This window comes from Penaeus japonicus, unplaced genomic scaffold, assembly GCF_977035675.1.
Source record: "Penaeus japonicus unplaced genomic scaffold, GWHDUDI00000001_assembly GWHDUDI00000012, whole genome shotgun sequence".
Lineage (NCBI taxonomy): Eukaryota > Metazoa > Arthropoda > Malacostraca > Decapoda > Penaeidae > Penaeus > Penaeus japonicus.
The window spans coordinates 18,069,732-18,082,231 of NW_028234414.1; the positions used below are offsets into that span (position 1 = coordinate 18,069,732).

General features: G+C 34.9%; 1 protein-coding gene across 1 annotated transcript in view; it reads right to left on the reverse strand.

The window, feature by feature from the left end:
- The window catches only part of sls (sallimus), a 137,761-nt gene that overhangs the window by 906 nt on the left and 124,355 nt on the right, over positions 1–12,500 (reverse strand). The window contains exons 87-110 of the mRNA XM_086542136.1: positions 12,387–12,500; positions 11,904–11,988; positions 11,587–11,755; positions 11,289–11,398; positions 10,941–11,168; positions 10,735–10,830; positions 10,479–10,571; positions 10,252–10,373; positions 9,959–10,113; positions 9,677–9,840; positions 9,411–9,546; positions 9,164–9,287; positions 8,811–8,976; positions 8,360–8,648; positions 8,067–8,203; positions 7,686–7,839; positions 7,406–7,465; positions 6,097–6,402; positions 5,684–5,989; positions 2,951–3,055; positions 2,363–2,560; positions 2,026–2,231; positions 1,486–1,585; positions 1–405 (exon numbers count right to left, since the gene is read on the reverse strand). The exon at positions 1–405 is cut by the window's left edge and continues 906 nt beyond it; the exon at positions 12,387–12,500 is cut by the window's right edge and continues 66 nt beyond it. Coding sequence (XP_086398262.1) covers positions 212–405; positions 1,486–1,585; positions 2,026–2,231; positions 2,363–2,560; positions 2,951–3,055; positions 5,684–5,989; positions 6,097–6,402; positions 7,406–7,465; positions 7,686–7,839; positions 8,067–8,203; positions 8,360–8,648; positions 8,811–8,976; positions 9,164–9,287; positions 9,411–9,546; positions 9,677–9,840; positions 9,959–10,113; positions 10,252–10,373; positions 10,479–10,571; positions 10,735–10,830; positions 10,941–11,168; positions 11,289–11,398; positions 11,587–11,755; positions 11,904–11,988; positions 12,387–12,500 — 3,817 coding nt within the window. The 3' untranslated portion in view covers positions 1–211. The remainder of the gene's footprint in view (positions 406–1,485; positions 1,586–2,025; positions 2,232–2,362; positions 2,561–2,950; positions 3,056–5,683; positions 5,990–6,096; positions 6,403–7,405; positions 7,466–7,685; positions 7,840–8,066; positions 8,204–8,359; positions 8,649–8,810; positions 8,977–9,163; positions 9,288–9,410; positions 9,547–9,676; positions 9,841–9,958; positions 10,114–10,251; positions 10,374–10,478; positions 10,572–10,734; positions 10,831–10,940; positions 11,169–11,288; positions 11,399–11,586; positions 11,756–11,903; positions 11,989–12,386) is intronic.

The following is a 12,500-nucleotide window of genomic DNA, read 5'->3' on the forward strand; positions in this document are numbered from 1 at the left end:
AAGTACAACTTCAGTTCCTTAAAAGGGTATTCTCCATAACAAGTGAGAGATTGGACACCAACCCATCACCTGCTCATCTCAAAGGAGACAGGTCTCCGTAATCGGCAATATACATTAACAGAAATTAACAAATAAAATTATATTTTCAACAATACAGTACTTAACTAAGAATTTCCTATTAAAAAATTATAATAAAAATATTTTTGACATATTATTTTTTCTCTTCGTATTTGTCCATCCCGCGGTGCCAGACTTTGAAGAAGTATTCGTCTCTGTTGAGGAGGCGACCACGAGCATAAGAGTAGATATCGGCGTCCATGCCAGCCTCCCGCATCCAGGAGAGTGTCTCCGTCGTGGAGTAGGACAGTGAAGGCGCATTATCATCCTCAGGCAGCTCTGTGAAGTCTGCGCCAAGGACCAAGTACATTACTACTGGCTCACTTTTCGATTAAACGAGCTTCAAGCAATCGGTTATGTTAGGCTTTGAGACATGTCAGTCACGGTTGTATCTGACTGCACATTTTAATAGAAGTGGATGTTGTTAATCGTAAAAGTTGCAGGAGTGCTTTTTTGGATTAAGGATGAGATTTAAGAAGAAAGTATAGATGAAAATACCGAGAATTATCACCCAATCTTAGTTACTTAATGCATCTTCATAATCACTGAGTAAAGCATCCTGCCGCTAACCATCTTTCATTCCATTTGTAGGTTACACATGAAGCCTTTAAAGGTATAATTAAAATTTCTTACATTCAATTTGAATATGTTTTTGTCAATCATTGTCATTCATCCACATCAATTCAGTATTTATAGAAAAAAAAATCGAACTGTTAGCTATTGATAAAAGCAACTGGGCAGGAAAGACGTGATTCACTTTTCTGTTATAGCAACCATTATTTTTTGTAAATTTAAACATTCAGGAGAAATGGTAACTTTGGCCTTTATTGCTATTAAGTAGTAGACAGGGATATAAGGAGAGCCTAACATACAATAAGAAAGATGATTTGTGTAAAAGTGAACATGACATGGGTTAGGAGGTGGAAGAAAGGGTGCAGATGAGATCAAATAACAATTGGGATACCAAGTAAAGTAAGGACTGTTACTAATCCTGTTAAGCTGTTAACTGTTTTGGTTGCTTTCAGTTAAAAGTCTCAAAATTTCAAATTTCATTTACAGATAAAATGATCAATAAAAATTGGCTTGAAAAGAAAGCCCTTTATTATTTATAGTAATTTTCTTTTTACTAACTAATGGAAATGGAAAGATTTTATTATATGGTATCACAACTATTACAGGAGTAAAGTGTGAAGAAAGAAAGGATGAGAGAATTGTAAATAGAAGTACTGATTACAAAAAGGTTTTTTGTAAGAGACAAAAGTAAAAGTGAAATGAAGGTTAAGAGATATGGTGGTTGAATACTGACTGAAATACTCAAATGATGATCTGAAAGGAAAATATGACCTAAGACTATCTTTCTGTACTTACCAGCTGGCCGGATGACCTTCACAGGATCTTCAGTTTCCAGAGGATCACTTGTGCCCACTTCATTACGAGCAAACACTCTGACATGGTACTCGTGTTCCTCCTGAAGTAATGATATAAAAAGGTTTGAAATTCCCATTTCACACAAAGAAACTAACCTTAATTTTAGTAATGCCAACAGAGCTCTGATATAACTTTAACTGAAGTTAATACATTATAAGGATTTTTTTTTTCTTTCTTTCTTTTTTCTTTTTCATCATGAAGCATATGAATGTCTTATGTATCAGATAAATGTAAATTAAAAATGAAATCATTTGTGTGTAATATATTAGAAAATTTCTAGAAATGAAATACCAGCTCAGACTTTTAACAATGAATAGTCTTCCCAGCCCTTTAAAGTGTAAACTAATGTAAAGAGTTTCTAAAAAAAAGGAGCAAGTAGTTAAGATGCCATGGGTCATGGATGATTAGGCTGGAAACTTTGGAGGCCCATCTGATACTTGAAACTTTCTTAAGGATAACTGTTGCTTTCTTAAGACCCACCTGCAACTCCTTGATGTGTAACCTAGTGAAGTTGGCTCCAACTTGGCCAACTTCAATCCACATGGTTCTCTTGATGTCTCTGATGGCAATGATATATCCTAACAATGGAGCACCACCATCACTCTCAGGTGCCCCCCACTCAATCATGAGGCTATTAGGGCCTGTAGGACGGACTTCCAGTGGTGCAGTTGGTGGTGATGGAGGCACTAGAGAAGGGAAAAATATGTCAGTGGTAATAGGCATTTTTTGACATTCTAAACTTTTCTTTGCAATGCCTGATGTGCTCTATGCATATTTCATGTTATTATTACAAATGTTGTTCTGAGGATTGACTTACTTGCATGAGTCTTAAGCCTGACTTGTTCTGTCATTGCAGCTTCTAGACTAAGACCAACTGGATTCTCAGCAAACACTCTGAACTCATATTCAGATTTTTCTTGCAGGTTTTCTACACAGTACAAGGTCACAGAGGCATCCACAGTGTCAACCCTCTCCCATTTCTTTTCTGAGACCAGTCTTCGTTCAATTACGTAACCTGTTGATTTTGAAGAGTTAGTTTAACTCTTTTGTAAGATAACAGTCAAGAATAATTTTATTTTTGAGAGTATATAGAGAATCACATAGCATTTACTCATTTCACAAAATGATCTATGGTTGTTTAGAGAAGAAGAAGAAAAAAATGTTGATTTAATCATTACTAAAATTCTAACCAAGGATTTTACTTACTGTGCTCTTGTTCAAATGCTGATGCATCAAATTAACCTATGAGGCTCAGACTTTCACAAATTAAAGTTACAGCTATTTTAGATTTGTTACAATGAAATACTCTTATATATCTCAGACAATTATACTTTAACTTTGTATATCATTACATTCAAGACCTAAAGAACTTTATATTTCGTGTTGCTTATAGTGCTTTTCTTACCCATCAGGTCAGCTCCTCCTGTGGTGGTCGGAGGTGCCCAAGCAAGGGTCACAGTCTTGGTGGTAACGTCAATCACTTGAAGGCTATTAGGCTTTGACGGAGGAGCTATTTTGAAAAAAAAGTAAGTAGTAATAAGAAACGGAGGTTAACTAACAAGAGGAATGGCCTCAAAAGATATTAATATAAGAAGGCTAACAATGGAGCCACATACAAATACCATATCTTTGTTTGTTTTTTCATAGTTATCACAAATGTCTTTATTTAAGTTTTATATAAAAATCTGAAGTAATGTCTAATAATTTAACTGAATTAGATGGTAATTATTTTTGCAACATTATTTTTTACAATAAAATCAAATAAAAAATATCTTACATTGCATAAAGAATGATATTTCAAAAAAGAAAAAGAAAACGTTGAATGAATACATTCCTGCAGTCACTAACTTCAAAAGCACAAAAAAACATGAAGTAAAAATCCCTCCAAAGCAAAGCAAATATTAAACACAAAAAATGAAGTAGTATCTATAGGGGTAAAATCCACTCAAATTCATGATGCTTATATAATTCATTTCAAAATGCTCACTAGCATGTTATTTAATCATAGTGTTGTTTAATCATTATGGCTCCATAATAAACCTATGAAGATGTTAATTTATCTAATTATTCCTTATATTCACTTGAATTTAGAACAATGGTTCAATTTTCATGAAACCAATTTGGTCTTTGACCTCTTATGACAAAAAGTAAGGTTCATGAGGCTCATCTATATGGCACGATACCGTAACATTAAAAGAACAAAGAGGTAACTTGCCCAAATGGATCACCGGTTGTAGTATAGTGTCCCCATTTATGGTGTCGCTAGTTAGAATTAGAATGGCTGTTATGCATTGCCATGTGTAATGGTTATGAAACTGGATTACATGAGAAAATCAGCACATTTCTGCATTCATATTGATTCAAACTTGATAAACTAAAAATAAATACTTATAACAATCTATTTCTAAAAGATGATTTGAATTTTATCTGAATTTAAGGATGACTTGACCATCACCTAAAAGAATGATTTATTTATTAAAAGTTAGACTGTGAGCCTTTCTCACACTTTGGTATTTCTTCACCAATGTTATAAGTATCATGGATTCACTATTGATGATTTAAGACTTGAAAAATACTCATGGATGTCTTCATAATATATCTATAGATTCAAGCATATTGATATTATTTTACACTGTGAATAGCAGAAATGGCAGAGAGTAAATCTACTGATATAACAAATTTTGGTTATCTTGTTATGATCATGTTCTTTTGTATATTACTTGCAGTTTCTAAAATGAGAGATATGAGCATGCCATGGAAATATATCTTCCATAGTCATACTGTTCACAACATTATGATTGTTTTGTACGATGATTTTCACGTCATATGTCAACACTGTTTGTGAAATTTTAGAAAAACTAAATCTAAAGTAAATATGGAATGAATATGTAAAGCAGGTTAAGACTATAGTGTTAGACTTTGTGCACAGATGCTACTACTCTTCCCCTTCCCTTGGATGCAACATGCTACAAATCAGTTTTGTGAGAGAAATGTCATGGGTTTCTTGAACAGATATCCATAGACTAAATAATGCAACATAGCAAAGCAAGACATATTCACTGCATGACTAAGACTATGAGAGGCAAAGAGTCAACTAGTCAGATATTTGCAAACTATCTAAATCTATTGCCCTTGATATTGTAACATGGAATATTGTTTCCTATTGGTCCTCTGTCTGTATGATTATGCATCTGGTTGAACATATCTTGGTAATGTATTATAACTGAATGGATAAGATTTTGCAAAGAATATGTCTCATCAGTGGTAACCATCCAATAGGAAAGAAAGTGAAAAAGAAAACAACAAATACCAGCTTACAGCCACATGGAAATAAACAATTTTGATAGGAAGTCACAAAATGGTTTACTGAAATCTACTGCCTAAAGGAACCAAAGTCCAATTTTGTCATAAAGAAAAGTTTTTAGGATGGCAACCAAAGATATATCAAGTTGTGGGAATGTGAAAAAAGGTAGGTAGTCGATATATACTTTGTCTGTTCACCACAATAATGAAGGAATGCTATAAAAGTTTTGTGTTGCTGTAATAAGTAGTAAATTGGAAAATTAATATTATGGTATGTTTAAGTATATGGAATGCATATATGGAATTATAACAGAATTTGTGTCAATTGGTAAATGTGGCTTTGAGTGAGTCCTTTCCACTCACTACTAGTTTTCTGACTACAGCCTTCACCAGCAAAGTGTGGAAAATAGTAGTGACAGTGGAAGTGACCCATTATATTTTCATGCTTTGCCCAGGTCATGCTGTCTCTCTACGGCGGTGGTGCTGCCACGGGTCAGCTACAGTGTCCTTTGTATGATGGCTTTGACGTCAAACGTGGCTTGTGACGTGCAACCAATGTAATGTATGGGGCTCGCGCCCTGCCGAAGATGCTCACATAGTGACATATTTTTGTAAAAACTGTTCTTAGTATTGTTATGCTTTGGTCATTAGTATTGGAAGTAATAGGCTAAATTAAAGTTTCAGCTATGAATTGTGCTCTGGAGACAGACATGGATTGTCAGGGAAGATATGGAAATGTTGCAATGTATTTGTATCGGCAGAGCGTGTGCATGTATGTATGTATCCTCCCGGCTAGCTCCACGTGGGCAGTACCCCAGCCACGTGCTCTACTCACTGATCTTCTTGCCTGCTGTGATCGGCTCTTCAGGCTGTAGAGGAGGTCCTTGACCCACTGCATTGAATGCAAACACTCTGAAGCAGTAGCCAACACCTCTCTTCAGCCCTGTAACCTCCATCTGGGTGACATCTGCCGAAGTCTGGCCAACCTTTGTCCATGCCTTCTTGGTGGATTCACGTTTCTCCAAAATGTAGTGAGTGATAGGAGAGCCACCATCTGAGTCAGGCTCATCCCAGTGTAGCAAAATGGATGATTCAGTAATGTTGTTCACATCGAAGGGACCAATTGGAGGACCAGGCTTGTCTGTTTAAAATTTAAAAGTAATGAAGAATTATACACAAAATAAAAATGGAAAAAAATAAATAAATAAAGGACATCAAAACAAGATAAAAAAACAATAAGGAACTTACCAAATGGACTCTTGATAAGGATGGTTTCAGAAACCTCCAAGGAGTCAGAAATGCCAAGAGCATTGACAGCAAACACCCTGAACATGTATTCATGACCTTCAACCAGCTCAGTGACAACATATGTCCTCACAGAGGCGCCAACCTCTGCTACCTTCTGCCACTGCTTCTGGGTCTTCTCCAGCTTTTCAATGTAGTAGGAGGTGATCTCCATACCTCCATCATAGGGTGAAGCTTCCCAGGTCAGTCTCAGTGAAGAGGAAGTCACTTCACTAACCATAAGAGGTCCCATTGGTGGTGCCGGGCGTTCTGTAAATAGCATTACTTGCATTAAAGGCTAGGCATAGAATATTTTGTTCACTTTATCTTGTGGATAACAGATATGGTTAGTAGTCATTTCCTCACTCGTTTATGTGCCTCTATGAATAATAAGCGTGAAGCTGGATTTTATTTACCAAGTGTGTGTAGGAGAGGGGGGGGGTCCATTCACATTTATATGTATCCTCTTGTGGGACATTGAATAATGTGATTATATACATTTTTTGTAGGGACATAATATTTGAAAGTTATATAATTGCATTGGTAATCACTGAAAATGTCTAGTATTGAAGTATTGATGAAATAGTTGAGACATTTTATTGTATCAGTATTTTTCACTTGAGAAAAATAAACAGTAAACAATGGTTGAGAACATTATTTGGAGACTCAAGTTAATTTGGTAATATTTGTTTTAGTATTGAAGTATCAATGCTATAGGCAGGATGTTTTATTATACAAGAAAAGGGGGGACAAAATATATATATAATGCATTCCAAATGAACCAAAGAAAGTGTTATAAAAAAAGACAATTGGCAGAGTTGAGAACAAAGTTGTTCTATATATATCACTTATTTTTTAGATTGAAAAAAACTTAAATAACAGATATAATAACACAAACAAAATTATAATGATAATAAAAAAGGAAAGAAAGTAACTGATAAAATTCAATAAAATGTAAAGAAAACTGCAAATGGAAGATGCTGTTATGTTATGGTGTGATCAAAGTCAGGCATATGCAGAATAGTGTTATAATTTAAAGCCAGGATAACATATTTAATAACCTAACCACTTTATTAATGATAACAGACTCTTCTTTTATGTTAAAGTGCTATGACTAGAATTTAATGTAGTTAAAAGTGAGATGTTGCAAATTTGTATGTGAATCATGACTAGATAAAAAAAAATATATAATGAAAGGTATCAGACTGTTATGTTAAAACCTGGGTAACACAACACAAAAAACACCACATAAAGTGTTTGATATGCCATTTACCCCTTTTAATTTCTTCTTCAATAACCTCAAGAGCACACACTTGGGACTCCCTTTCCTCTTCTGTGTGGTGAGGACAAAGATGAGCAAGTTAAATAAATGAGTTTCTACTAAGATAAATTAAGTATGATATGACCAGCAGTAAAATACATATAAGATGCCTGTTGAATAAAGACCAAATGGTTGTCATTATTGTTGCAAGTGTCATTGCCATTGTTTTAATCTGATATCTTCCCACTCATAGATCTTTCACTGAAAACTTTATGTTTAATCAACAACTTACCAACAACTCTGAGATTGAAGCTCAGCTGAGACCTTCCTGCAGAATTTTCTGCTGTCAAAGTATAAACAGCAGAGTCCTCCATTGAAAGCTTCTGAATGGCAATATCTGTCATTCCCTCAGATTCTTCAGTGTGAATCACAATTTGTTGTGAGGACTGCAAAACCAAACAAAAATTATGTTTGTGCATAATGTGACGGATAAAATTAGTTTTGTTTCTTGTGTGAATCTTGACCACTGATATAAAGATAGAGAATATTTAATTCACTCAGAACACTACTTGGGTAATCTTTCATTTATTTATTTTTTTATTCTAATATAATGTTACACTTTTTATGTGTTCTTTTTTATAATATCAAGTGTTATTATTATTATTGATCTTACCATGAGTGGTTGGTCATTACGAGACCAGCTGATCCTGGGTCTTGGATAGCCAATGACCTGAATAGGCACGTGCCATTTTTCACCCACATGGAGACGCTGACATTGTTGTTTTTCATCATAGTCAAATCTTGGTGCCTCTGAAAGATCAGTGTCACCATTGAGACATTTGTATAAAAAGAAAATTATTATCTCTAATTCTGAATGTGCACTTCTGATGAAGTATTAGATGATGTGATTAACATCATGAAAATGTGAGGTTCCCATTTGACTGACAAAACAATCTATTAACTCACCCTGAATGACAACAGTGGCAGAACACTCTGCCATTCCAGCTTCATTACTGGCACGGCAGGTGTACATACCACCAGAATCTTCAGCAGTCTGCTTGATTGTGAAGGTGGCAGTAAAGTTTTCATACTTTGTGTAACCAGAGATGGCTTTGCCATCTTTGAGCCATTCAATTTTGGGTACAGGTGTGGCTGTAACAACACAGCGGAGGATGACCTCTTGATGAAGACCACTCACAACAGCTTGGAGTTGTTCTTTGACTACAGGAGGTTCAGCCTTCACTGGCTCACAAACCTGTACATGAATGCAACAGTTAATTGAGAGCTGATGATGCAAATTATCTTTAAATGATAAATGACAATCTTCAAATTGCTAAAGCAGTGCTTTAGCTTATTTTTTCAGTTCTATAATGCAAAAAGATTTATGTAAAGTACAAATTGTACTCTTTTATTTTACCTTGACGAACTCGCAACTCCTAGAGACTTCAGAGGTTCCAATTTCGTTAACAGCAGAGACCCTAAAGCTGTATTCCTCATCCTTAGTCAGATGCTGAACCACAATTGTGCTTTCAGTAATCTTAAAGTCCTTGTTGTATACAATCCATCTCTCCTCTCTCCTGGTCCTAAAATTTAGACATTTCAAGAAATATGAGTACATAATAAAAAATGTTTAATTGATTTACTTTTCTAATGAAATAAGTAATTGGCTAACACTATTTTCAAATCAAGTAGGTAACCAAGATTGATCAATATATTTTTTTCCCTTTTCTACTGAAGGCAAATAGAAGGGCAGAACCACCAATATTTTACCTGTATTCAACAATGTAATTGATAATAACTCGTCCACCGTCCTCTTGAGGTATGGTCCAGTGCAGAGTTACTGATTCATTGGTAACCTTCATTGGTTCAGGACAACCAGGCATTGATGGCTTATCTGAAAATTGCATAATGACATAATTTGGTTGTAAAATATAAACTGATTATTTAGTACTCTGAAATATTTTATACTTTAAATGAATATATAAAAATATACTCAGTATAACAGAATAATTATTACCAAGAAGTTTCACAGTGAAGTCGGCATATGCATCGCCACAGTCATTGCTCAACTTGAGCCTGTACTCTCCACAGTCAATGTTCTCCACTTGTTTGATAGTAATGCTGGCCACATTCTCAGATATAGTTGGCAGGACCTGTAAATATTGATGATAAATATACTGATGAAATCCTTTAAAAGTTTCTATAATTGTACATTTGTAATTGGTAACTTGAATATAGTATGTACAAAAATATGAGAGCTTCTTTTCCGGTAGAAAAGCATACCTTCTGGCTCCTTTCAGTTTCAACAAGCTGACCCTTGTAGTACAACTGGAACTTAGGAACAGGAGTAGCAGTGAAAGGCACTGTAAGAGTAGCATCTTTTCCCTTTGTCACAACAATTTCAGCCTTCTGGTGCTGCTTCTCAATCTTGGGAGCAGTCTCCATCACTAGGATAATCAAAAAATAAAGTTAAGTGTAATTCTACCTAGCAAATTTGATATAGATATATTGATTGGTGCATTATGTATCTCTGTTGTTTTGCAGAAAAATGTAATTCATACTTACGGACAACATTCAGTCTGCAAGATGTCTTGAGACTACCAAGGACACATGAATACTCAAAAGTATCAACTTGAGTCACACTCTTAACAATCAAGATCCTCTTGTTTCCTTCCTTCTTCATGATGTATTTGTCAGAGCTTACGATCTGTTCCGTATTCCTGAAAAAAAATAAAAATTGTATATTACTTAATGCGTTTTATGAAATGGGGTTGAAGTTCTCTCTTGAAGAGGATTCTATGAAAGTCAAAAAGTACTTTATTATACATGGTAAACTTATGCCTTTTTATAAAACTTACCTATACCATTTAACATCATAATCCTTTGTAACTTCAACAACAAATGTGGCATCTGCCTTGTAGTTGACATCCATCTGAGCAGGTAGCTTCTTAGAGAAGTCTCCCTCTGCCTGCAGCTCAACCTATTGAACAATATTGATTAGAAAAATCATCACTTTGGCATTTCAAATTGTAGGAAAGTCATTGTCCTATGACAAAAAATAAGTCACCATAAATGATCTACTGACCTTAAGTGAGGCCGAACATTCACTCTTGCCTACAACAGCACGGTAAACTCCACTGTCCTCAAGCTGACAGTTGTATACCATCAGTCTTTGGATCTGTGATATTTGAAAAAAAAATACATAAACAGTCGGTTTGGGTAGTGTCATCTTGTATTTTCTCTCTCTAGTTATGACATCACTGTTCCATCATAAACTACACATTTTTCATGCATGTGAAAAACTTGTTTTGCTTATTATAAACTTTTTGTGATCTTTTTACCTTGCCATCAATGGAGAGTTGGTAATGATCAGAGAAGCGAATTTCATTACCATCCTTATACCAGGTAATTACAGCATCACCCTTTGTAAGTTCAACCTATAAAGTATAAGTAAATATCAACATCATGGTTACCTTTATATAGTTATCATCATTATATCTTCATTTTATTAAATACAGAAATGAACTACTTATTGTAGTTATTTTACCTCCATGGTTGCTCTGTTGCCCTTTGACACCACTTGGTCCTTCATCTTCTTAACAATCTCAGCAGGCAATTCCCTCACAGTGAGTTCAGCAGTACATTCCTGATCACCCAACACACAGGTGTATTCACCCTCATCAGCCAAAGTGGCACTTGTAAGAATCAGCTTCCTCCTCTTGCCTTCACTCACCAGCTTGAAGCGATTTGTTTTGCTAGTGATCTCCTCACCATCCTGTTTAAGTTGAAAGTTTAGGAATGAGTGAATATTAAATTGATATCTATCACATACAGAATGCATGTCCACTTTCTCATAAATCTATAATCTGTCAGAAAAAATAAATTGATAGCAAACCTTGTGCCAGGTAACAGTGGCCTTCTCACTGCTGACTTCCACCTGCAAGATGGCTTGTTCCCTTTCCTGGACCTCAACATCTTGGATCTTCTCAACAAAGTCATCAACACCTACAAATATATGAATATGTAGTTGCTATTTATAGGGAATATATGACAAATTAAATGTGTAAATTGGTGAATATTTATGGCATCAAATTAGTACATTCTATAGAGGATATTTAAAAATCAGACAATTGGGAACATGAGAGAAATCCAAAATTAATAAGTAAAGATATTGCTTGAGCTTGTAATTGTACCTTTCACAGTAAGGTTACAGAAGGTAGACTGGTTGTCAAATTTGCAGCTGTATTTGCCAGAATCAGCCATAGTAGCTGACTGGATGACCAAACGGTGAGTAAGACCTTCTTGCTCAATTAGCATGGTCTTGCTGCTCTTGAGTTCAGTGTTACCCTTGTACCAAGTGCACTGGAAATAAAGTTAAAGTCATTATCCTTTCAAGAGCTTAACCTATGAGATTACAGTGGTGCAAGATAATAATGGAAGTAAATAAAACAAGCTTTTATGATTTTTTATAAAATAACTTTTATGACAACACACATTTCAGTAGTCTTACCTGCTTTTCCTTAGAGGTGCGGCATTCCAAAATAACCTCAGAATTTTCATCAACCACACATGACTCCAAGCCACGTTTGAAGGTGCTGAAAATATATGTTTGTGAGTTACACTAGCTTGTGTTTTAGGATTTGATAATAGCTAGTTTTGGAAGTTTAGCAACAGGTCTATTTTATATGATAAACTGATATTAGAATATAGGTTTCATTTTTAACTGAAGGTAAATATCAATAACTGATTTTTCATAGCAGTTGATACATCTTAAGCTATTCATAAAAATGCAAAATTTGTTTTAAAAAATCTGTTTCTCCCTATAATCATAAATATAGGTGATAATGTAGCTGATTAAAAAAAAATTAAAGGTAAACAAAAAATAAAAATAAACTGCACAGTGAAAAAAAAAAAAAATGCATTTGCACGTAAAATATTGTGAACTTGCCCACCATCTCCAGGTAGAAAGATAAGGTTGGAAGGAAATACTTACACAACATCGATGCCCACTGTAATATTAGCTGAGTGTGAGGCCTTGCCAACCTTATTGGTGGCTGTGCATGTGTATTTGCCTGAATCTTCTTTAGGAGTGACATTACGTATCTCC